The 25,365-nt window shown below is 41.3% G+C and overlaps 2 protein-coding genes and 1 non-coding gene across 5 annotated transcripts in view; 1 reads left to right on the top strand and 2 right to left on the bottom strand.

Moving 5' to 3' along the window:
- The window catches only part of SACM1L (SAC1 like phosphatidylinositide phosphatase), a 58,618-nt gene extending 47,291 nt beyond the window's left edge, over window positions 1-11,327 (bottom strand). The window contains exon 1 of the mRNA XM_074195862.1: window positions 11,226-11,327. Within this exon, the coding sequence (XP_074051963.1) occupies window positions 11,226-11,254 (29 nt within the window). The 5' untranslated portion in view covers window positions 11,255-11,327. The remainder of the gene's footprint in view (window positions 1-11,225) is intronic.
- A 291-nt stretch (window positions 11,328-11,618) lies between these two features.
- TRNAR-ACG (transfer RNA arginine (anticodon ACG)) lies at window positions 11,619-11,691 on the top strand. The gene has a single exon. It is a non-coding gene; the product is annotated as a tRNA-Arg (tRNA).
- Window positions 11,692-11,895: 204 nt separating this feature from the next.
- Window positions 11,896-25,365, bottom strand: part of LIMD1 (LIM domain containing 1) — a 91,002-nt gene continuing 77,532 nt past the window's right edge. For 2 of the 3 annotated variants that reach the window (XM_074195865.1, XM_074195864.1), the window contains one exon: window positions 11,901-23,739. In XM_074195865.1, the coding sequence (XP_074051966.1) occupies window positions 23,602-23,739 (138 nt within the window). In that variant the 3' untranslated portion in view covers window positions 11,901-23,601. Of the gene's footprint in view, window positions 23,740-25,365 lie in introns of all 3 variants that reach the window. The other variant, XM_074195863.1, reaches the window with a different exon arrangement.

Here is a 25,365-nt window from a genome sequence, read left to right on the forward strand (position 1 = left end):
AGATTATTGAAAACTAACCAGAACCCAAATTGCTAATACACTTCTGGATGAGGACAGGACAAAGCAACATTCAGTATAGTGTCTGAAGCAAGATGACGGGTATCCTTTCAGATGCTTGAATTCTGCTGGCTGCTTATAGGTGTTTAAGCTCTAAATATATATTGGCATTTGAAGTCAATTAACTGGAAACTATGCTTCCTTATAAAGACAAGCATTAGGTTACTTAACTGCATTCCAAAGTTCACTTAAAAAGTAAATTTCTGAAAGGTGAATTCTACCATTTTCATTTATTTTCATTATAAATAAAAATCACACAGGACTATGTTTCCATTATGGGGGAAAATCCCCTAACAAACTTGCTTCCCCATAAGGGCACCATGCTTTCTTCTCGGAGGGGAAGCCTGCACCTCCTCCTTCCTGCTTGCAGGATCTTCTCTCCTCAAGGGTACAGGCCACTCTCTAATTCCTTTCTCTTCCCTCTGTCAGTCAACTGGAATCATGCTTACCCTTCCCCACCTGCAGCTCTGTGCTCACAGTACCTACTGCCCCCCCCTCAGAGCTAGGATCTCCATTCCATTTCTTTCTCTCTAATATAGAAAAGCCCCCTGATCAGCCATCCAATACTTGTCTCAGGTCATCTCACACTAGGAAATTTAAGAGAATGAATATATTTATTACAGAAGGAAAGTTAACAAGTCCCATATTAAATGATTAGGTGAGGAAATTCCTATTAGTAGGCATTTCATAAATTTTCATAAATATTAAAGCTCACTTACTTTAAAAAACCATTTTTTTAAACAATAGGTCAAAAAATGATGATCACTAAATGCTATGTGAAAGAGTGATTTAATATTATGTAAGGTAAAAGGAAAACATGGACAAGACTACACAATGAGAAAGGCATGGAGAAAATATCCACGCTGATGACATCACAGATACATCCAGGCAGAGAGGACCAAGAAGAATGGACTAAGAAGGTATACTTAATTTTGTATTAAAAATTATAGAACAAGCTCTTTTCATAATACCCTACTGACCTCCTCCCCATATAAAACTGAAGTTTATAATTGCTGCACCAAAAACCAAAGACACTAATTTAAATTTAATTTTCAACTCTGCATTTCTGCATGACCATGTACCACTATATTTGCTACACTATTAAACTGTTCTTTAAGTCAGTCCACCATGAGAGGCTGAATTACAAACCCTAATAGGGTGAAGGATTGGCTTAATTTCTCCTTATGAGGTGATTTGACATGAGAAGTGCCAGTCTACAATGAGAGGGAAAACTTTATATAGATTTAAGTGTCATTATTTCTGTTGTTTTTTAAGAAATGTGATTCAAAATTATTTCCATCAATACTTTATGGATTTTTTTTTCTTCAATAGGTTGAATTTTCACTTTACAAGAAGACAATTCACTGAGGTGGCTCAGTGGATAGAGCACCGGCCCTGAGTCAGGAGTACCTGAGTTCAAATCCAGCCTCAGACACTTAGTAATTACCTAGCCGTGTGGCCTTAGGCAAGTCACTTAACCCCATTTGCCTTGCAAAAACCTAAAAAAAAAAGAACACCTCACCAAAAAGAATTGTCAGTATGATGTGAAGGTGAAGATAATTCTAAAAACTGTTATAAAATGAAATCTAGAATCACTAGATGCAAAAGTATGGACACTTGTATCAAGAACACGAGCTCCCTCTGTGTGTTTTAGAGAATCCTTTGGTAGAATTATGAGATGCTCAGTGAAGAGAATAAAGGGAAGCCACAGTCAAGGGCTGAAATGAATGATGGGTTGGAAATCTGTAGCTTATGGGTAGATTGATCTGAACTTGATTTCAAAGCAGGAACATGAGATCCATGTTTAACACATCAGGCAAATAAATACCTTAACGGAGATTCAGAGGGAAAAATCACATGAAAATTCAACAAATTATTATAGCAACAGTTTTTGTAGTAGTAATAGTAGTAGTAGTAGTAGTAGTAGTAGTAGTAGTAGTAGTAGTAGTAGCAGCAGCAGCAAAGAACTGAAGAAAAGTAGCGTTATTGTTTGAGAGTTTTCAGTCATGTCTGACTCTCTGTGATCCCATTTGGGCCTTTCTTGGTTATCTCTTTCTCCAGCTTCTTTTATAAGGGCTTGTCCAGGGTCACAAAGTTAGCAAGTGTCTGTGGTCAGATTTTAACTCTGGGAGATGAGTCTTTCTGACTCCAGGCCCAGGTTCTGTTCACTGTGTCACCCAGCTGCCCAGGGGAAGGGGATGTGGATCAGTTGAAGGTCTGTATGATTTCCATAACCAAGTAAGCAGAACTCACAAAACAATTTGTGATCAATTAGATAATATGTAAAAAACAAAACAAAACTGAAAGACCTCAGAATCTTGACCAATTATGACTGACTAGAGGGTGCGACACGGCTCCTACCTCTTCAAGGAAAGGTTGAGACCTAGCAATGCTTTCATGTTGCATGGAAGACTTCTGTTGAAGGGTGGGGGATGGGAGGGGGAGAATGAGTCACTGGGAAGTGAAACATCTTAAAAACTTAACATAAAGGGGAATAAAGGTCTAAAATCAGTCATCTACATTTCAGAAGAGAGAAACAAAAATTTTCTTAAGGGCTTAGTAGGTATAAGGTGTGAAGCGTGGGTAGCCCTTGCCAGGGCTGCTCATCCATCGTTAGTGTCTACCTGTCACTCAGCTCTCACCTGCGGCTCCAAGAAGCTATAGCATGTGCAGCAGCCACACCCTGGCAAACTGTCTCAGTAGACAGGCTAAACCAGATTGAACATGACCAACAGGCCTTCAAGCCATCCATGAGTTAGGGATGTCCACTCAAGTATCTGTAGACTTTCCCCAGCCGACTGGGAAATGAAAACTGTTCCAAAGGCCACACAGGTGGCTGAAGCAGGTGCAGTGGAGATGTCAAAGATGCCACGGCCACCTACTGCATCCCAGGTCATCCTCAGCATCTGGACTTTGTCCTGCCCCTGGACTTGAGTGACTGAGGAAGAGAAAGAGGCTGGCGACTTTATGCATCTCCACATCTCTTTTTTTTTTTGTTTAGGTTTTTTGGCAAGGCAAATGGGGTTAAGTGGCTTGCCCAAGGCCACACAGCCAGGTAATTATTAAGTGTCTAAGACAGGATTTGAACCCAGGTACTCCTGACTCCAAGGCCGGTGGTTTATCTACTATGCCACCTAGCCACCCCTCCACATCTCTTAAAACCAAATTTACGCACAAGGCAGGACATCATCGTAATGTCATTGATCATTTCAAAAATAAAGGACAAACAACAACTGGGAGTCAGCCTATATTAATTATAAGATCACTGATCTAGGAGAACATTTAATCAATCTCCTCACTTTACTGAGAAATGATTTGTCCAAGGTCACCCATGGGAGGGCTGAAAAACAAATTCTGGTCATCTTATTTTTTCTTTCCACTATACTATCTCCACAAACAGTCCAAGTGAATAGCTCTTTCTGTACTTTGCTCCCTTTCACACTCTCAATTCTTTGCCTCTATTTCTCTTCCCTGCTCTTCTCCTACTGCCTACCCAGTTTCTCTGCTTATCCCGACCTAAGCAAGTTACTAGTTAGGAGAGCTACTTCATTTAATTTAGTGAGAGTTTACAACAAGTTTTCTGAGAATTTCTTATTTCCTTTTATTAAATTTTATTATTTGGGGCTCAAGACTGTTTCTCCTGAAAATCTGGCTTCCTAAAGCATATCTCCTGTTAACAGTAATCTCACCTGGCTAAAACTCTGACTCATGAAATAACAGTAAGAAGGGAAGACTTTTTTTTTGGTTTTTACAAGTCTGAGTGGGGTTAAGTGACTTGCCCAAGGTCACCCAGTTAGGTAATTATTAAGTGTCTGAGGTCGAATTTGAACTCAGGTCCTCCAGACTTCAGGGCTGGTGCTCTATCCACTGAGCCACCTAGCTGCCCCAGAAGATTTTTTTTTACCATTTCTGAAATAAGAAATGAAGAAGGGAATTTAACATCTATAAAATTTTTAAAACCTTTCAAGAAGAGGGGTTAGTTATTTTATTTGTGGAATTATCTTCCCGATTCCAACCCTATGGTTATCTTTGTGACAACATAAATCTCCCTTGGTTATAATGCTCACTGTGAATTCTTAAAATGTATAGATTTTTGCAAACTCAGCATTTAAATCTGTAATTTAGTTTGTTAATAATTAATATGGCCAAATTCGTTTAACTTAATGACATTTGAGGAAGCAAAAGTTTGTAATTCTGACTAGGCCTATGTGACCTTTATGCCCCTAAGATGCCATAAACATTACATATCAAAAATGATTTCTATCTGACATTAATTTTCCTCTATAAAATCTTTGCCCAAACACTATTTTGATTCAGTATTATTTTTCTGAGCCTTGAACTTATGCTTAAGCACAAAAAAAGCCTAGGTTTTTACCACTGGAATTTTTGCATTGTGATAAGTTATCTGAAAGACATTATTATACCTATAACATAAAACTCAGAGGGAAATATTTTCCCCATAATACCATACTAAAGAAAACAATGGCATTAGTCACCAAGTAATAACTATCCAAACTAAGTGAATGTCACAATGCTTCTTTTATTTATTTGTTCATTCATCTATTTATTTATTTATTTAGCCATTTGTTTATTTGCTTGTTTATTCATTCACTCATTCACTCATTCATTCATGGCAATGGGGTTAAGTGACTTGGCCAAAGTCCCACAGTGAGGCAATTACTGTCTGACGCCACATTTGAACTCAGGTCCTCCTGACTTCAGGGCTGATGTTCTATCCATTGTGCCACTTAACTACCACCATAATGTTTCTTTCAAGAAAGGATTCAAAAATTGATTTAGAATGCTATTTTCTACTGAGGAATTTTTATTATGAATTTATTTCAAAACACTACAGTCACTTCTATGTTGTTATTTATGTCATGTCCAACTCTTCAGGAATATACTTGGTGTCTTCTTGACAGAGACACTGGGGTGTCTTAGCTATTAAGTGTCTGAGGCTGAATTTGAACTCAGGTCTGGTGCTCTATCCACTGAACCACCTAGCTATCCTTCATCCATATAATTAACAACCATATCCTATAATGATTTTTAGAAGAGTATTTTGAATGAATGAACAAACCCTTTATTAAATGCTTACAACAGACATAGTCCTGTGCTAAACATGGGGGGATATAAACAGAAGGGTAAGTCAGCCCCTGCCGTCAAGGACCACACATTTGAAGGAGGAAGGATTCAGCTACAAGACAGATGGAAAGGGCCAATGGTCCTGAGGGGGCAGCGGCAAAGCCGATGGGAATGACTTTTCTTTGGTCATTTTCAGGAATAAAATCCTGTCACTTTCTGATACTGCACCACCAACTGTGCAAGGACTTTGGAACAAGAACTTTCTTTTCTGGGTCTTCTGCAAGTGGCTCTTGGTCCCTGGGTCCTAGGAGATGCCTCCATCAGGATCTAAAGAGTGACTGGTCAAACTGGTGGTGGTAGTGGTTTGGCCTGCTTGGCACATACTGCTTCCTTTCTCTCCCTCCGGTGCCCTCCCAGGCTGACTTGCCTGCCCTGTGGGTGGTAGCTTGTTGGCAGCTGATGGAGATCATTGGCCCTTTCTCTGTGAGAAGCAACTACTCATTATCTTCAAAAAATACTAATGATTCGATTATTTTGTTTATAAGAAATATAAAAAGGGAGATTATAGTAAAACATTTCAGATTGTTACAAAGAAACTAAAATATTACACTGCTCAACAACAGATGCAATAATTCTGATCCAATTTGCAATGGTGTTCAAGTTGTCCTGTGACAGTAAATAAATTTCCAATCCTTTCATTTTACAGACAAGGAAACTGAAGGCCAGAGAAATGACTTACTCAAGATACAAATAAGTAAAAAGAGGATCAGGACTTGAATTTAGATGTGCTTTCCAAATCCAATTCTTTTTGCACTATACCAAGTAGCCCCCTTTTAACCACTAACTGCTAATGCTTGAGAAAAGCATTCCATTTCATTTCAGTACAAACCCTAAATATTATTTTTATGTAGGACATGCTTTTCATAATTGGTAATACCATCAACCTCAAAATAGGTATTTTCTGCTGCGCATATTCACATTTATTTCAGGCAGTCCATGACAACTCCCCCTCTTAACAAAAGCCACGAGGATTCTTTAAGTCACCTCATTACCTATATCTAGTCTATTTATTTCACTTTTATGCAAATCATAGGAAAAAACTTAATGAGAAAAAGTTTCCTCAAAAGCTCAAAATGAAGAGTTGAATGTTTTAATTAATACATAATAAACAAACCTATGAAAAAATGCTTCAAACTAAGTAGAAAAGTGCCAATGACATTATCACAGAAGTTTCACCTCAAACTCATTAAACTGGCATGGAAGATAAAAGCCAAAGAGAGTCAAGGTTAAGAGGGTCTACGGGAAGCAGATAATCACTGGCTGTGAAACTGTGAATTCAACCATTTTTAATTTTTCCAAGTGTTCTGGGAACAAGATTATGTGAAAAGTTACTAAAATGGTTACTAAAAACCTTTGGCTTTAAAAAATTTCATGGGGCCGCTAGGTGGCGCAGTGGATAGAGCACCAGCCCTGGAGTCAGGAGTACCTGAGTTCAAATCCGACCTCAGACACTTAATAATTACCTAGCTGTGTGGCCTCGGGCAAGCCACTTAACCCCATTGCCTTGCAAATACTTTAAAAAAAAAAATCACTACTAGATAGATATTCTAAGAAGTCAAAAGACAGAAAGAAAGGTTGCAAAATATTCATCCTAGTGCAATAGTGGTAGCAAACAAATTGGGTCATCCATTGCTTGAGGAGTGAATAAATAAAATGGAGAATATGTAAGGAACAGGGTATTCCTGCATTTTCAATAACAATAAGAGAAATTTAGAGAAACACAAAAATCATAGTGAAGAATAGCAGAATCTGGAGAATAAAATACACAAAACAAAAATGTAAGAACAATTCTAAAGGCACCAGAAAGCAGATTAAATATAGTGACCCAATCTTGATGGTAAAGATTAGATGAGGAAACATGTCCCTTCTTTATCTAAGAGTGAGGGGATGTGGAGTATGGAATGGCACCTAGTCGAATGAAATCCGTGTCGACTTTTTTTTATTAACAGTTTTATATTGTTACAAGGTGGTAGCCCACAGAGAGTGAGGCTCAAGGTACAGGAGCTGCTGAGAGATAGATAGAGAGAGAGAGAGAGAGAGAGAGAGAATATGAATGAGAGATAGTGGAAGAACTGGCCTTGGAATCAGACAGACCTGGGCTCACACCCTTCTTCTGACATCTCCTGGGTGACCCTAGGCAAGTCTCCTAACCTCTCAAGACTCTACATTAGGAAAGGACCTTGGAGCACCAGGCGCTGTGCTAAGTAATGAAGATCCTTACACCAATGAAATCAGAGACAAGTTAAGGTTAGGGTTAGGTAGAATAAGGTAGACTATGGTAGACTCTTAATGATCATAACTTTGAGTTTTCACTAAAGTCATTCAAAGATTTTCAGAGGCAAGTAAAAAAGGATAAATGAGAAAGCCAGGGAGAACTGAAAGAGTAGAAGACCAGCCAGAAAGCCACTGCATAGAGAAGGAACAATGAAAAGGAAGGATTTTTTAAAATCATCATAAAGATGATTGACCAGAAATCAAGGAAGGAGGCACATTGTGGAATGAAAAGCAGGATGGATGTGAGTGGAAGCTCTGCTGTACCACTAAACTGCTTTGCTGTGTGAGTCTGGTCAATTCACTTCCATCTCTGGGCCTGAGTTTCCTCATCTATAAATATAGGCAGCCAGGATGCAAAGTGGATAGAGCAACAGGCCTGAAGTAAAGAAGACCCAAATCTTTAAATCCAGTTAAAATCCAGTCTGAGACACTTCCTATGTGACCCTGGCAATTCTGTTTGTCTTGGTTTTCTCATCCATTAATTGAGATGGAGAAGGTGAAGATCATTCCAGTATCTTTTTAAAGAAACCACAAAAGGCAACATGAAGGGTCAGTCAGGAGTGAACAAGAACAAAAATGAAAGGTATAGATAAAGCTTAACTTTGAGGTCCATTTTAGCTCCTTTTTAAAAAGAATAGCCATGATGACACAAGTTTAAAATTAGGGAAGGATTTGTCAGTGGTGCCAATGATGGAAATAAGGAAGTTAGCATGGGAGACAGTTGTACAATGAAGGTAAATTCAGTTTGAATATTATATTCTGGAAGGAACTGCAGGATACCTTGCATGTCCCACAGGCACAAACAAGAGCCCAGTATTCTAACAAAAGGGCAGAAACTTAAATAAAAAAACAGCATGCAAAAATACATTCTTCCAAAGATCCTCATGTAGTAGTAATAGTTATTATTACAGCAAGTAGTTAAACAGTGCTTTCAGGATGGCAAAGAGCCAGACATATTTATCTCATTTGACAAGTAGAGACCCCAAATTCAGGGATTATTTTAACAAAATTCCTTAAGAAATAGCTTCTAGGGGCAGCTAGGTGGTGCAATGTTTAAAGCACTAGTCCTGGAGTCAGGAGGACCTGAGTTCAAATTCAACTGCAGAAAGCTTAATACTTGCCTAGCTGTATGACCTTGGGCAAGTCACTTAACCCTATCGCCTTAATTTTTTTTTTAAAAATAGCTTCCATAGCAAATATTTTCTATAATTTTTTTTTGCTAGTTTGGGTTCATTCCATTTTTTAGCAGTACAGTTACAGTATGAATTTATACATAAAATTTCTATGAACAAAATGTTATTTAAAATGCTAATCAGTTCAATATTTAAACAAAATATAGAGTGATATTTTAAAAAATAAAACAAAAATTATCCTTTAAATGATTTACTTTGTAAATTCAAATTTTTGAGACATAGGTCTATACTTAATATATTATGTCTTATATGTGTAAACATTTATTTTGCAAACACTATGTTTATGCTCCAAGTCCACTGACTATTTATGGTTCAGGGGCCATAAATACTTTACTTCTAGGATGCCTCATTCAATAGGGAAAGATTCATGCTGTATTTACAGAGAGACCATGAAAGAAGGCATTATGGGCAAAGTGGAAAAAAAGGGGACCAAATAGTAAAAAATGATTTGAGGAAAGAAAAACTTGTCAATAAAGTGAATACAGTTATGCAGTTAAGGGGTCAGAGTGGGATTAGGGAGACTATAACAACCAATTAAGCAGAAAAAAAATAAAATTTAGAAAGAAGTTCAATTGATAAAAATAGAACAGTTTGGTAACTTCACATAATCTCTAATAAAAAGACTTATTGAGTATGGGATTTATTTTTCAAAAACACCAAGAGCATTATGGTAATTACTCCAACAAAAAAAAAGAAAAAACAATTGCCAAAACAACAGCCTCTACCACTTACTGGTCAAATGTTCCTATCCTTTTTTATTTAAAACTCCTTTCCCTGATGTCAAATACTTATCGAAGTGAAGACTTGAAAACAACCACATTTCACAGTGCCATCAATGATGATTTAACTAGAATCTGTAATTTAATGCTAAGCTTTATGATTGGGAAAAAGCTTCCCTGAGGCTTATATATTTCTGAGAGGAGGTATAAGATCACATCCACTCTCTTATCCCTCAGTAATGATTGTCATCCAAAACAATGACTGCATTTCCTAAGTGCAATGTCCTACTCAAACAAAAAGCTTAAACTCATTCCACTACTAAAGGGCTCACCTTTCAGATAAGGAAATAGTGAGAAGCTACAGTAGAAGGGGGGGGGGGGGGGGAGAGGCATAGTCAGTTTTAAGGCCCTAATCCTAACAAAATAGAAATGATACAAAGCTCAGAAAATGTGTCACTCATATCACAGCCGGAACTTTGCAGAAGATGCACTAAGCCCCATTTTTGATTCTCAGCCCCCGACTTCACCTATAGCAGATTGTGCAGAGAACCTGGTTGAGGACTCAGCTCTGCTAAATGATAACAGTATCACTGATGATTCCATGCTACCTTCCCAAGGTATCTGTGTGTGGATATGGCAGAGCACATGAACACTCAAAACTCCTCTCTTGTATCTTGTATTGCAAGGACCCAGGCCGGGTCTGCAGTGTAAGCTTAAGAAATTTCCAAATATTCTAGAGGTGATTTATTAAGAATACTTAAGACAAATAGTCCAAGGCGGGCCTCCAAGTCTAGGAAAAGTCAGGAAATTATGGATTGTTCCTTTTGGTGAAGCAGGCCAAGAAGTTTCGTAAAGCCAAGGAATACAGATGGGACTTAATTTTCTGGTTTTTTTTCCCCTGAGGTCATGTAAGGATCATTAATGTGTCCTGTCCTGTAAAAGCGATTAAAAAACTAAGATGAGTGTGTTAATTAATAAAATTAATTTTTTTCTCTCTCCTTTATTGCTCATGCAAGTCTACATTTTGGGGGGGTATTATGTTGACTGTTAAAAAATATTTTAGTAATGCATAAAAAATCATTTGTACAGAATAAGAATATACTTCAGTCCAATTTTCCAAGTAATTAAAAAAGTGTCAAAAAAAAAACTTATGGCTGAAAACGAAGGGACAAAGGAACAAGAACCAAAGCATCTATTTGGAGCAGTGGAGTCCGGATTTGGAGTCCTCGTGGGTGACCTTAGTTTCCTTTCCGGGGTGGCCCGGGCCGGGGCTGCGGCACTGCCCCTGGGGGTGCCCTGGGGGCCCCCGCCTCAGTTTCTTCTCTCTAAAGAAGGCCAAGTGGGACGTCCAGGAGGGGGAGGGGCGGCCTGCCCCTCCGGCCTCCCCCGGCCGGGTTGGGCTTTAGAATTTAATGTGTTTTAAAAGTGTCCCCGAGCCGGGGCTGGGCCCGGCCGGGCTGCGGGCTGCGACGCGGCCCGTGGCCCCGAGGCTCCCTTCCAGGGGCGCAAAGGCTGCGGAGGAAGGACGGACAGAGACAGACAGACAGAGGGGGGGAAGGGGAAGGAGAAAGGAAAGGCAGAGAGGAGGGAGAAGAAGCAGAAAGTTAAGAAATCAGGGGCGGGGCTGACAGCGCGGCCCGGCCCGGCCTCCCCCGCCGCCGCCCCGGGCGGAGGGCGAGCGTCCCGGCCCCCGGGGCCCGTTCCCTCCGCGGCCTCCGCCCGGGCCCGGCCGGGCCGCGAAGCGAAGGCGGCGGCGGCGGCGAGGACGGGCCCCGGCGGCCTCCGGCCCCGCCAACCGCCGCGGCGCCGGCCCGCCCCCGGCCCCGCGGCTACTCACAGCTGCAGGGCCTCGTAAGCCGCCGCCATCCTGCGCCGCCGCTCCGCGCTCCGCCGCCGCCGCCGCCGCTCCCCTCCGAGGCGGCCGCCGCAGCTCGGCCCCGCCCCCGGCCCGCCCCCGGGCCCCGCCCCCGGCCCGCCCAGCGCAGGCGCCGACGGGCCGCGCACAGGGACAAACTTGGCCGGAAGCTCGGGGCGCGAAGAGCCCGGCGGACGCAACGGAAGGCGGAGGGGGCGGAGGGGGCGGAGCGAGCCGCGCGCGGCGGGGATTGGCTGCGTGGCCGCGGGCCGGCCGGGGGGCGGAGCGTCCGGGGGGCGGCCCGCGGCTGGTTGGAGCGCGACGCGGCGGCGCGCAGCCTGATAAGTGGCCGCTGCCCCGTCGTCTGCAAGCGCAGGGCCAGTGGCGCAATGGATAACGCGTCTGACTACGGATCAGAAGATTCTAGGTTCGACTCCTAGCTGGCTCGGGCGGACACTTTTTTCGCCGTTTATTTTTGGGAGCGCCGAGCGGCCATCCCCGGACCCAGGACGGCAAAGGGAAGCCCCCGCCGCCCTCCCCCGCCCGGCGGCGGCTCGTCCTTCCACCCACCTGTCCGTCCATATATTTACCCATCTTCCATCCTCCATCTATCCTAAATCCATCCATTCATCATTCATCCACCATCCATTTAATCATCCACCCATCCTCCGTCTATCTATCCTCCATCCTCCATTCAATCCATCCATCCATCCACCCTCCAATCCTACAACTGCCCTCAAGGAACTTACATTCATCCATTCATCAATTAACATTTATTAAGCATCTACCATGTGCAAAGAAGAATAAAGGAAACAAAGAAAGAGAAAGGAAGGAAGGAATAAAAGAAAGAAAAGAAAGAATGAAAGAGAAGAAAAAGAAAAAAAAGGTAGAAGAAAGAAAAAAGAGTCTCTGCCCTCAAAGAGCTTACTTTCTACTCCAGGTAATCAATAAATATTTATGAAACACTCACCATGCGCCAACAACTGTTCAAAGCTACAGGAATATAAAAAGAGACAAAAAGCCAGGAGCTTACAGTCTAACGGAGAGACATGTAGACTCTGAACAGGATCAATAGGCACTATTCAACAGAGAAAAAGAATATAGAGGGCCTTAGGTAAAAGAAGGAATTTCATTTGAGACTTCAGGAGCTCAGCGGGTCAGATTATGTCTGGAGTCTTTTTTGAGCCCCAACTCCTAAAAAACCAATGATTTTTATTTGAGAAACTTGGTTCCTCTAAGAGAGTTAGCAAGGCTTTATGACTCTCCCTTATTAAGTAACAAGGTTTTTTTTTCTTTTATATTATTTTTATTTTCCTTCTGTTGTTTGGTGCAGTGGAGGGAAACTTCAGCTTCAGACCGAGGATGGGGAGGGGGAGAGACAGGAGGGGACCTCTTACTTCTTGGCAAATGAAAACGATCAAATGCTCTTTATTGTGCCGTTTAAATTATAAAGATATTAATCACATACTATGCTCAAAGGAACCTCACAAAAATCCTGGGAGGGAGATGCTATTATCCCCACTTTACAACTAGAGAAACCCAAGTAAATGACTTACCCAGAGTTGTGCCTGAGGCTAGATGTGAACTTGAACTCCAGGGCCACTACTCTAACCACTGCACCCCCGGACCCCGCATACCTGCATACTCCACCTTCTATGGGAATGCAAACCTGTCCTTACCTTCCTTAGATTCTAGCTGCAGGCAGAGGGAAGGGAGGGGGCAGACGCAGTGAGCCGCAGCCTGGATACTTTTGCACTGAGGATGGCATTGAATGGTTTGCTTTCCATCCCTCCACTTTGCTCTCCCCTCTCTTCTTTCTTCCCTCCCCTGCTCCTCTTTCTCCTCTCCCAGACTGACCCCTTTGCGCTTCCAGACACTGCTCCTATTCAGTTTGGGGGAGGGGGAGGGCAAAGAGGGCGAGTCCGATCCAGCCTGTCCATGACAGACCCCTCAAACACTTGCCATTCCCCCTCGAGTCTTCTCCAGCTTCCTTCAGTGACTCTTGTGCCACAGGCTCAGGTCTCTTCCCTGCTCTGATTGCCCTCTTTGGGCCATTCTCCGGCTCACCTACCCCTTCCTAAATCTTGGAAGGCAGATCTGAGCCAATTCTCAGGGCAGGTCACAGAGGCACTGCCGCTTCCCTGATCCTGGAAGCCCAGCTCCTCTTAACGCAACCCAAGGTCGCATGCATGTTTTTGGAAACTGGCTCACACTGCTAACTCCTAGGGATCTGTGGTCCACCAAAACCTCCAGGTCCTCCTCTGCCTCCCCCCACCTCCTGTCCCCCATCTTGAACCTGGGAAGGCGATTGGTGCCTCTGGACGTGGATCATTGGACTGTCATTCTTCCCTCTCGCTTGATGATCAGCCAAATCCCATAGCCATCGACTCCACTCAGGTCATACAACCTTACCATCATGTTGTTAAGAAATGACATTTCTATGGAAATATGTTTTGCGTGACATCACATGTACTAGTGATATTATATTGCTCGCTTTCCCAAGGGATGGAGAAGAGGAAAAGAATTTAGAACTTCCCCCTAAAATTTTAAACATTAAAAAACCATTTTTTAAGAATAACTTGCATTTGAATGTGACCAGACTTGTCTCCCTAGGACTGACCCCGACCTCCAAGTACTGAGACAACACCAAGCACCACCTGTCCCCTAGAGGCCTAAAGAGGGCCTGGCTTCATGAATCTGATGATATTCTTCTATTCCCTTTAGCTGGAAAGGTGGGTAACCTAACCCCTAGTGTGGCATGTTGCTTAGCGTGCCAGGAGACCAACCCCAGATCACATTTGCTTTGTTAGTAAAATCCAGAGCGTCCAAATTCATCTCTCCTGGTTCTGTAGTCATGGTTACTGACCCTGGACATGGGGACAAGTGGCTCTCTTCAGGGCTGGTACAGTCACTGCCATTAAACCCTAGCATGGCTCTAAAAGTGGAGAGATTCTGGTGTCTCCGGTGCAATTGTTGAACATCCAACAAAGTCATTACAACACCATGGCCAACCACGATTCCAGGTAGATGATGAAGCAAGCTATCCCCTCCCCACTCCACCACCGATAGAGGCTCAGAAAGACAGATCATTCTTTTTTTGTTCTCTTCTTCTCCTGCCAATAGATGACCATTTTTTAAGCATTTTTTAAAAATAACTCTCTCTTCCAAGTCACTCCCTCTCTCCAGTTCCTCCCCCACCATTGAGAAGGCAAGCAATATGATCCCAACTATACATGTGAAGTCATGCAAAATATATTTCCATATTAGCCATGTTGAAAAGCAATAAGACGTATCTTTTTCAAACAACAACCAATGTGGGAATTTGCTTTATTCTAGGTTACTTCTTACAAGGGATTTTTCTTTTTTTCCCCCTTTTTTTCTAGTGGGGAAGTTGGTGAAAGGTAGAGAGGAGGGATTAAAAGAGGGTTGTTGAGACTTTTCTATTTTTATTATATAGAGATGCTGAAGCAGAAGGTAGATCAGAAAGAAGCAGAGGCAAACACAACCACTTTGACAACCACAGGTTGAATTTACTATATACTTAAAGAAAAATAAGGTATATAATAGAGAGACCTGCAGTTTCATGTATTTTTTTTTGTTCTACTTCTTCTATGGAATTGCCAGTTTTATTTGATGTTTTTCTAAATTAAATTCAGAATAAAAATAAAATTTTAAAAGTTAAAAGTGAGTGTGATTTTAAATTTCATTAAAACAGGCAAAAAAAGGTAGGAAGAGGATAACCCCTTTGTTCTCTGCCCTGATCCAGTATTTTGTTCAGTTTGGAGTGACTTGCTTTAGGGAAGGGGTTAAGAAACTGATGGTTCAGAGAAAAGCACCCAGGATGGGGAAGGGTCTCTGATTTACCCCTTATGTAGGAAGCCTGGGGAAGAGGAGGAGGGGCCACCGTGTTTTCCAGTATCTGTTTGACCCCAGAGGGCAGAACTAGAGAGACACTGGATAGACACTGCAAAGAGACCAGATTGCTTCTGGAATATTCATCATGGTTCTGTCAAGTCCATTTCTTTATCCATTATTTTTACAGATGAAGACCTGAGGCAAACAGGGTGAAGTGATTTACCCAGGGTCACACAGGTAGTAAATGTCCAAGATCAGATCTGAACTCGGGAAAACGAATCTTTCTGACTCTGGGTCTAGCAAAGGACCACCCAGCTGTCACAATAATAACTATCGCAACGTGGAACAATTAGCCCTGGAGGGATGGGCACTCTTCAAGGCCACACTTAATGGTCACTCAATGACCACAATCGGAGGACATTTTTGATCATGCCCAGACCCAACGAGAAGGTCTCCCAAGGTCCTTTTCTGCCATGTGTTCCTTGTGATAAAGGAGAAATGAACCAATTCAAAGTGTATACTGCTGCCAGAGTGAGCACATATACCAGCTACAAGCGATTTTGAATTTAAAACTCCAAGACAAGAAGGCATAGTCTGGAGAAGGAATATGTATAATTTTTTTAAATTCAACTATGAAGCCAAGCATAGCCCATGTCATCCCTGCTGCTGAGGGGGCTGAGGCTGGGGGATCATTTGAGCTCAGTTCTAAAATACTGTAGGACCAACCCCCAAACCCAACTCCCAGTGAGGTGTCCATTCTAGTTTGGTTCACCTTGAGAGTAGGGAGTCAGGGGGAAGGGTGCCCGAGGAGAGACCTGACCTAGGCCAGAAGTTGCAATGGAATGGGGCTGTGAGACCCCTCCAGTTTGGGTAAGATCTACAGACACAATCACCCCAAATCCACATTGGAAAAAGCCCATCTTTACAACTTGACTCCCATGACTTTCCAGCTATCTCTTAGAAGCGGTTGGTCTTATCCTTAGTGTTCCTCTGTGCAGGTCAGTTGGCACTAGGAAATCAGGGAAGAATGCAGATGTCCCTGGGCTTTGGGACAGACTGGAGAGAAGTCCTGAGTCAACTCAAACAGGTATCTCTTCCCTGGTGTCAGACCCCTCTGGTTTCTTCCATGCTCATAGAGAGGGTTCTGAGAATCCTCTTTAGTCAATACAGGCTTCTGTATGAACCCAAAGTTCATGATCAGTTTGGACATGGGAGGATAAAGGGAAAAGATGAGCCCAGGTGCAACTTCATGATTCCCCAAACAGGAGGACTCTTATCAATACCACTTGATTTCCCTTCCCCTTATTGCTAGGAGGTGGCATTTTAAATGTGTCACCCGTCAAATCCAGTATTTAACATAGTGCCTGCCAGAGAGGAGTTAAATGTTTATTGATAAATGGAAAAGAAGAGAAAACCCAACATTTTGTGATATCAATGACTAAGCTTGGACCCCAAAGAAGAGACATAAAAAATGACACCTTCTTCCCTTCTCTCCAGGGGACTATGGGTGTAGAACATTGCAGATAAGGTCAAATTCAGCTGAAATGTTGGAGACAGAAATGACAAACCACTCCAGTATCTTCGTCAAGAAAACCCCAAATGGGGTCACAGAGAATCAGACACAACAGAAATGTCTCAATGACAAAAGCTGAAATGTTGTTTAGTTTTATTTTCCTCCATCTTCCTTTTAAAATTCTTTACTGGAGATGAGTGAAGGAACAAAAGCAGAGGTGATGTAAACACAAAAGACATCAATAAAAATTTAGAAAAACATGTTTTTACAAAGAAAAAAGTATCACCTCCTACATAAGGCTTTCCCTCAGTTATAAGCATTCTCTCTTGAAATTTTTTGTTATAATATATAAAATACATAGTATATATATATATACATTCTATAAATATATGCTATATATTTTATATATAGTATTATGATATTGCAAATAGTATATTCCTGCTTCAAGTTCAAAGCATAAGGGAGGTATTTGATGTATATTGAATTGAAATGAATTGAATTCAATCACAAAAAGAAAAAAAGTCGACAAAGAAAGCCCATCCAATCTCGGTTGAGTTACATTTATTTATTTATTTATTTGGATAACTCAAAATTGAGCCAAGTTTTCCATTGCTCTGGCCCTATTATATCATAAATACTTAACAGGTTTCTTTTTTGTAAAAAAGGATAGTATCCATCCACCCCTAGCTGAGATTAGTTATGTCATCAGATGGACTAACAAGCTTTAATTTTTTTTTTCAGAACTGAAATGTTCTAGAAACAAACAAACAAAATGAGTACCATTCAGTATTGTAGGCCCTGGCCAGCTTGTTTCAAGCTGCTGGGGTTTGAAAAGTGTGAGCATATGTACAGAAAGCAGACCTGCTGCATCAAGAATGCTGATTAATTTAAAGGAAGGAACAACAATTTCAGGATTAAGATACAAAATAAAACAAAAACCTTTTTCCCATTCCTTCACTAAAGCAAACATCAGGGTGATGGAGAATCCTACCCAAGGGCAGTAGAGTAAAAGGGGCATCTGACTTTGAATGAGAAGACTTGATATCCAATTACTAACTGCAAGAGATGGAGGAAACATCAAAAAATCTTTCTGAGCCTCAGCTTTCCCATCTGTAAAATGGAAATGATACTAAGTCACCCACTTCCCAGGATTGTTGTAAGGATCAATGAGATGGGAAGGGATATATTTGTAGAAATGTTCAGCTGTCCCAAGAATGTCTTCCTAATGAATCAAATATTTTTCTTCCCTACAAAGGCAGGCTCAGAGTTTGAAATATTAAAACATGACCAGAGCTTGGAGCTTCCTGAACATGATTGTGGTCTTTGAGTGATCCCACTCAGCATCTGTAGGTGGAGGTATTGGGGTGCTTCACCCCCTTGTGGGTCTTGGCCATCATCTCAGAAAAAGGGAGGGAGTAACAAGGAAAGGGTCATTGCTAGTGTGAGAATTTGAAGGTTTATAAGCTGACTCATTAGAGACCTATGCTCTGGGGAGAGTGAATGTGGAATTGGTGGGAGATCCCTTTCAAACTGTTCAAGTTCAAGAAACTCTGTTTCTATGAGAACACGGAGCCCCCAGATGGGTCTGCCTAAGTCCCTTACAAAAAGCATTTTTCTGCAGGATGGGACAATAGAAAAACAGTAACAAGAGTTAGTACTTTCAGAATCTACACTTCACACTAGTTATTAAATTTAAAATAGTTTGGATCATGCTATATTAAAAAAATAAAAGATAAACATGGAGGAAAATATTTCCCCTCACAGTTTTTCATACTCAGTACAATAATTCTTTCCCCCAATTCTGCCAAGTTCAGGCTCAGAAAATTAGAATAAGATGTCAAAGACACAGCATCTCAACTGAGATAATATATATAAAGAGCTTAGTGTTAATGCCCAACCACTTAATGAAAGTTTGCCCTTGCTTTTCCTTCATTATCTTTTTTTTTAACAAAAGATTTCATTCAAGTGTGACTTCAGATGTTCTAGAATAACCTTGGATTTCACAGGTGGCACTTTGGAATTTGGTCCTGCCCAAGGAAAGGAGGAAAATAAAGGACCTTTGGTTAAGGACGAGGCTCCATTGGGACCATCAGTCTGGTCAAGTTCTGCTGTGTTGCCCTTTCTAAGGTACCATGAGATTTCAGGTGTCCATTCTATGTGGACCCATTTGAGGATGAAAGAAACACAAAGTTACATTCAAAAGACCACTGTGTTTTCCCAGTTACACTAGTAATGATCCACGGTTTGTCTAGGTTCTAACATCCCTGCTAATTTCAATTTTTATTTCCTTCATACTAAAACATCCAGAAGACTAGCCAGTAATGGAACAGAAGAGAAGGTGAAATGTTATCATTTAAAATGCAAGATGATGGGGAAGCAATGATCTGGAAGGACGAGGTTTCAAAATTTAGATGCTAGCAAGATTGCATGTAATAAAAAATGTTAGTCAACATCAGAGAGTAGGATTCTGCTTCAGTAAGCTACAATTTAATGAATTTCATTAAGAGAATTGATTTGACTCGAACCATCTGTCTCATTTTTAAATGCATCAAGCTAAAAAATAAGCAGCCTGAGAGGAGACAAGAAACTCTAAGTCAAGTAAACAAAGAAGGTTAGTTTCCTAAAGTGAAGAAGCTGGGATTAACAAGGTCCATGTAATTGAAGTGGAAAGCACAGGTATGAATGAGGGTATGAGTGAAACCATTAAAATTCATTCACTTTAAAAAATACATACACTGACCATGAAGTCACAGACCAGAGGATCAGAGACTTAAAACTGGGAGGGACCTTAAGGGGTCTGCAGCCTGACAACCTCATCGTACAGGTGATGAAACCAAGATCCAGAGAAATAGTGATTTGTCCAAAGCCACAGAGATGGCCAGTGGCAGTCTTTTTTTATTTGCTACATATAAACATGTTTTGTGTGAGCATGTACACACTTATGAGTATAAATTCACACACATGCACCTCACCATACATGTATCTATGGCAGCTACACACTACATGTGTGTACATACATGCAGCCCTGTGAGCATACAACACGTGTGTGCATGTGTGTAAATGTCATGGGTATGCATGTTTTATTGGGACAGGCAATGACGAGTGGAAAAAAACTACTGGACCCAAGAAAATCTATACCTGCCCTAGAACTTATATAGTCTTTGAGAGTTGTCTTAGGGTCTTTGATTCTAGTGAGAATGATGGTGAAAGGACAAAGAGGTGGTGGGGAAGGGAGAAATAAATCAGAAGGGGAAGCAGGGAGAATGGAAGGAAAGAGTGAAGAAAAAAAGGATCAGTGAGGCATTTTTTTTTAAATGCAGAGAAGAGACAGGAAAATAGACAGCTAAGAAGCACAGACAAGCAGGATGCTCTGGAGAGTATTCGGCTGAAGGGGCCATACTGCCTATTTTCAGAACTTTGAAAACAGCCCTGAATACTGATCATCAAGACTGCTTTAGAGAGTGTAGAGGGGAGGGAGAGAATTCCCACTAGGTCCAGCACCAAAAGCAGAGTTCTTCACCATGTCATACAAGGGTGCTCCCTCATACCTGGGGGACCCCGAGGAAGCTCCCTCCCAGAGGCTTTCCTCTAAATCCTCCCCATGTACTCAAGAGACCAGCTAGCATTGGAACCAGGAACTACAGACAGGGAACAGAAAGACACTCTGCCCTTCTGCGAATCACCAGCATTTAACCTAGGACCTTGGATATAGTGAGTGCTTATTAAGTGCGTATTGCTGACTATCTGACTCTCCCTTTTGTCTACTGAGTTAATCTTTAATTTTAAAAAATCACTTGTCTTAAGTGAATAATTACCTACTCAAGGACAAATTCTTTTTCTTTTTGACCACTGCCCTGAGTCAGCTACACAGACTCCATTCTGATCAGAAGAGAAACAAAAACCTTCTGGCTAATCTGCAGAGTCAGTGTTCCTGGGCAAGAACAGAGTTTACAGGGCTCGTCCATGAGTTTTCCAGTTGCCAGGGATCCAGGGTTCATAAGAATTGAGTTGAATGGCCCTGGAGAGGAGAGGGATGACACAAATCCCCTCCTCTGGCTATTTGGTGGTGCCATTGAAACCAACCAACCCTGAATCTGCATCCAGAGCTGTATGTGTATCTGTTGGCCCCTCAGAACAAACTCCTTGAGGGAAGGTACTGATTTTACTTTTCCTTTTTAGCTTCCCTCCAGTGCGTAGCATACCTCTTCATCAACTTGTTGACTGAGTGGGCTCAAATTCTAGGGTTGCCCCTTATTCCATATGTGACTTTGGACAGGTCACATCACATTTATGGGCCTCAGTTTCTTCACCTGTAGAATGGGGGTATTGACTAGGTGAACCATCAATTAATCTAAGGTTTACAAGACCAGAAGCTAGGGTAGGGTGGGGGTGGGGACTGAGGAAGGAAAATGAAAAACAGACCAGGCCAGCCTGAATAAAATACAGCTATGGAAAGTGAATTTTGCTAAAAATGTAAAGCACAATTCATCAGGGTACAAATTCTGGAACACATCTGCTACCTTCCATCACAAGTCTGGGAAGTGTGATAAAGATCAGGGAAGGTTTTATAGGCAGATCAATATTTTGGGACACCAGAGCTTTGCATTTTTAATTCTACAGAACTATGTGAACTAGACCCCAATCCTCCTGAAACATCCTTAATTTTTCCAGTACCCCCGACCCCCCAGCCCTGTTTGTGCTAGAGTCTAAGATCGATTATATGTCCTTAAAATTTCAGGACATCTTTTTCCTACTTGGCAGCATCTGAGAATTGAATAGCTTATGACCAGCATTGGTTACTCACCACAAGTTGGACCCCCCCCCAAAAAAAATTAAAGACATTTTCATAGTTTTTTTTTTCCTGTTCCTTCCATGGTCCTGAAGGGTGGCTCCATTCTACTGTAGAGTAAATGTTATCGAAATTTTACTGACATCTAGCTGTTTTCTTAGGTTGTGCTGCTCTTTTGGAAATGTAATTGAAATATAAAATATCATATATCTGAATTTAAATCTGACACAAATTTTCATCTCTGTAAGAGTTAAATTGCCAATGATTTCAAACTGACTTGGCCTATGCAAGAAAAGGCATCATTTTGTTAGCAGATATGATAAAATGTAAACAAAGAATTTGGAGGACCAAAGCAGAGGCACTGGTGTAGGCATTTATATTTAAATCTGGTTAGGCTATATTAGGAAAATATTGTAGTTTTTGAGGATCCATCCATAGTCTAAGGAAGCAGTTATATAAAAAGTTGATTCCTTATGTTGGGTTTTTCAAAGCTAAAAGCTTAGAGTTAGAACTGGAGGGGACTTTGGGAGTCATCAAAATCAACTCTTATTTTACTGATGAGGAAACTGAGGCAGGTGTTGGCCAACTGACTGGATCCAAGCCATGGATCACATAGCTAGTGAGTGATTGAGGAGCAAGTGTACAACTCAATCCACAAAATGATGGTACCTTTATCAGAGCAAATGGTTTCATGTTTGAAGTAACTTTGATTTAAATATCTTTTCTCCAAGAAGATGGAGGGAGCATGTTCTTCAGCAAAATGTTTTTCTAGAAAGGATCTTCTTTATATACATTCAGGTTTTAGCTCTGAGTTTGCTCCAGAACCCTGTGTAAGCCCAACTGTAAAATGGCAGCCAAGCTAAAGAAAAACTGGTCCATGTGTTCACAAAACACCTTACCATCCTCCTGCCAATATCCACTTCTATAAGAGCCTTGGAGTTCCAGCATTTAGTCCTATAGACATGGCATGAGCTGAATGGTGCCTATACCAAGCTCTTCTTTCATACGATTTGGTAGGAAAATTCTCAAGATAGAAAGAAGAAAGGTTCTACCCTATGGATCCCCAGCCTCTTGGGAAGATGAGGGAGGGGAGGAGTTAAGGAAAAGAGAGATCTGAAGAGATTTAGCCAAATGTAAGAAAAACATTCATCAAAGCATTTACTATAATTGTGATAGGTTTGGTGCAGTAAAACCAATGAGAGACCATCATGGCATTGTGGATAGATAACGAAGACCTGGGTTCAATGATGCCCAGATATATCCTGATTGTCTGAACCTGAGCAAGTCATTTAAAGTCTAAGTGCCCTAGGAAACTCTCTAAGACTATAAGAGATGTAGCAGGGGCAGAGCTATACTGGTAAAGGATGTTCTTTACCAGATACTCCCAAAACATGGGTCCAGACCAAAAAAAAAAAACAATTCCAAGCACAAAATATTTCTGTGAGCACTTTCTTTGGCATCATATAAAAACCTGGCTTTAGTTTACACTTTTGGCAAATCCTTCCTATGTTACCAGCAAAATTGTCACCAATGTCACCTATGTCACCAATGAAAATGTCACCTGGGTCACCAATGTTACCTATGTCACCAATGAAAATATAGGGGCTAACTTTATAACAACCACCATTTTCCAAGATTGCTAAAGAAGACCTAAAATCTCATTTCTGGTACAAAAGTAAGATCTGAAGGGTGGTTATTTTCCTAAGGAAAAAGAAAGACAGTGAAGGTCTTTATCAACCTGTTGGTATCCTGAGTGAGGAATGGGGGGGGGTGACCTTAAAATGGGCTCAATATGAATCACTTAGAAGAATGCACAGCAGCCTCAGCAGGTAGGTCTCAGGGTGGCTAATTGTGCTTTTCATGATCAAATCTCCCTGGGCCTTTTTAATGATGCATTTTCCCAAGTAATCTGAAGATCTCCTGAGTGTGGAGGAAGGCACTTGGAAGATAAATGTACCAGAATGAATAATGTTTCACTTTCCTGGCCAAGGGAAAACAAAACACCACACACACACACACACACACACACACACACACACACACACACACGTGCGTGCATCCTTTTCCTTTATCATCCTCCCACCTCCCCCAAACCCAAACACACCCAAGTGTCTGAAACCCAAAATTATGATTCGCTGATTAGACACTCCCTGCTGCTGATGCAGGGAAACGGCACCAAAACTGGCTCTGTCCAAGGTGGACTAATAGGGATGCTGATGGGTAGTCCCCAAGGTGGCCCCTTTCTCAATGTGCTTCAGATGGCAGGCGTGACAAAGCAAGTGATCTTCCAGAGGGTAGCACCGGTGGCCATCTTCATCATTAAGTTCCATTCCACAATCCTAAAGAGTCAAGATGTCCAATTTAGTTGGAGAGTGGGACAGACTAAAAACTATTGATTTGCCCTCCATACCTTCCTAACCTGGGAGGTCTGGTGGGAGAACCAAGGCAAAGACAAAGCACGATTTTAAAAAACTTCACAAAAGCAAATGGAACAGGATCCAGAAGGAAATAGATAAGCAGGACATATGAGATTGATTATATCCTTAAAATAATCAAAGCAAGTTAATTCTCCTTCTTTGTATATGGGTATGTTCCCTTTTTCGCATGTTTACTAAATTTTTACATGTTTACTAAATGTTTACTAAATTCAGAATGAAAAAAAATTTAAAAGGAAAGAAAGAAGAGAGAGAGAGGGGAGAAAGGACAAAAAAGAAAAGGGGAGGGAGGGACAGAAGGAAGGAATGAAAGAAAGGAAAGGAAAAGAGAGAAAGAAAGGAAGGGAGGAGAAAATGAGAGAAAGAATGTTCCTACAGACTTCCTACAGAACTTCTAGCTTCTTGACTGGCTAGTCAATCTCTTTTCTTTACACATATAATTACTAAAAAGCTAAGATTTATATAGCACTTTGAGATTTGCAAATCACTTCACATATATTATCCCTTTGGATCCTGATAACACTCTGTGAGATGGTGTTGCTATTATCTCCATTTTACAGATGAGCAAACTGAGGCAAAGAGAGTAAATCACCCAAGATTATACATCTAGTAAATATAGGAGGCAGGATTTGAGCTCGGGTCTTCCCAACTCCTCATTCAGAACTCTATCTACTATCCTACCTAAATGACTGTTCCTCCTGAAAAAAGCCATTGCCAAACTATTTCCCCAGAAAACCAGAAGCACCACTGCTGCTTTTGGGAGCAGGGTCAAGATAAATGATAATACTTAGTAGGTCAGCGACTGAATCTGGCCATTTCTAATTCTGCAGTTGGCCTTTGCAAAATGCCTTCCTCCAGCTGGGAAGGGTGATCACTGAAGGGCTGTTACTCTTGGGAAGGGCCCACCTAGACTATCAAAATCATGCCTGGGATAGTCAGGGGAGGGCAGTGATCAGGGTCTGGAAATAGGAATCAGGGAAAGGGAAGTTCAAAATCCCACACATGATACCTTGATTATTTCTGTCACTATGGAAAAGTCATTTAATCTCTCTTCAGGTTTCACACCTACAAAATGGGAATCACAGCTGCCAAAGTTTCAGTTTTCACATCTATAAAATGGGAATAACATTGGCCAAAGCTTCAGCTTTCACAATCACAAAATGAGGACAATATCTCCCAAGCTTTGATTTTCACATCTATAAAATGGAAATAAAACTTGCAAATACCCATCTCACAGGGTAGTTGTGAAACTCTATTAAGGTAATATATGCAAACACTCTATGGACCTTAAAATGATCTAGGAATTTCAGTCACTGTTACTTTCATCAGTGAGTTCTGGGTAACAGAGAGGCTTTAAAGCATTTTAATGACCAGCTGAACATCCTCAGCATTAGGCACTGGGTGGGGAACCATCTGGTTGTTTGCATTTTATTTTCTTTTGTTGATCCCAAGATTGTGCAGTTAGATCCGACCTGCCAGTCAGGAGAATACACAGCCTGCAGGGTTGAGAGGATTGTGGTTCTCCATATT

The sequence above is a fragment of the Macrotis lagotis genome, chromosome 7, assembly GCF_037893015.1.
Source record: "Macrotis lagotis isolate mMagLag1 chromosome 7, bilby.v1.9.chrom.fasta, whole genome shotgun sequence".
Lineage (NCBI taxonomy): Eukaryota > Metazoa > Chordata > Mammalia > Peramelemorphia > Peramelidae > Macrotis > Macrotis lagotis.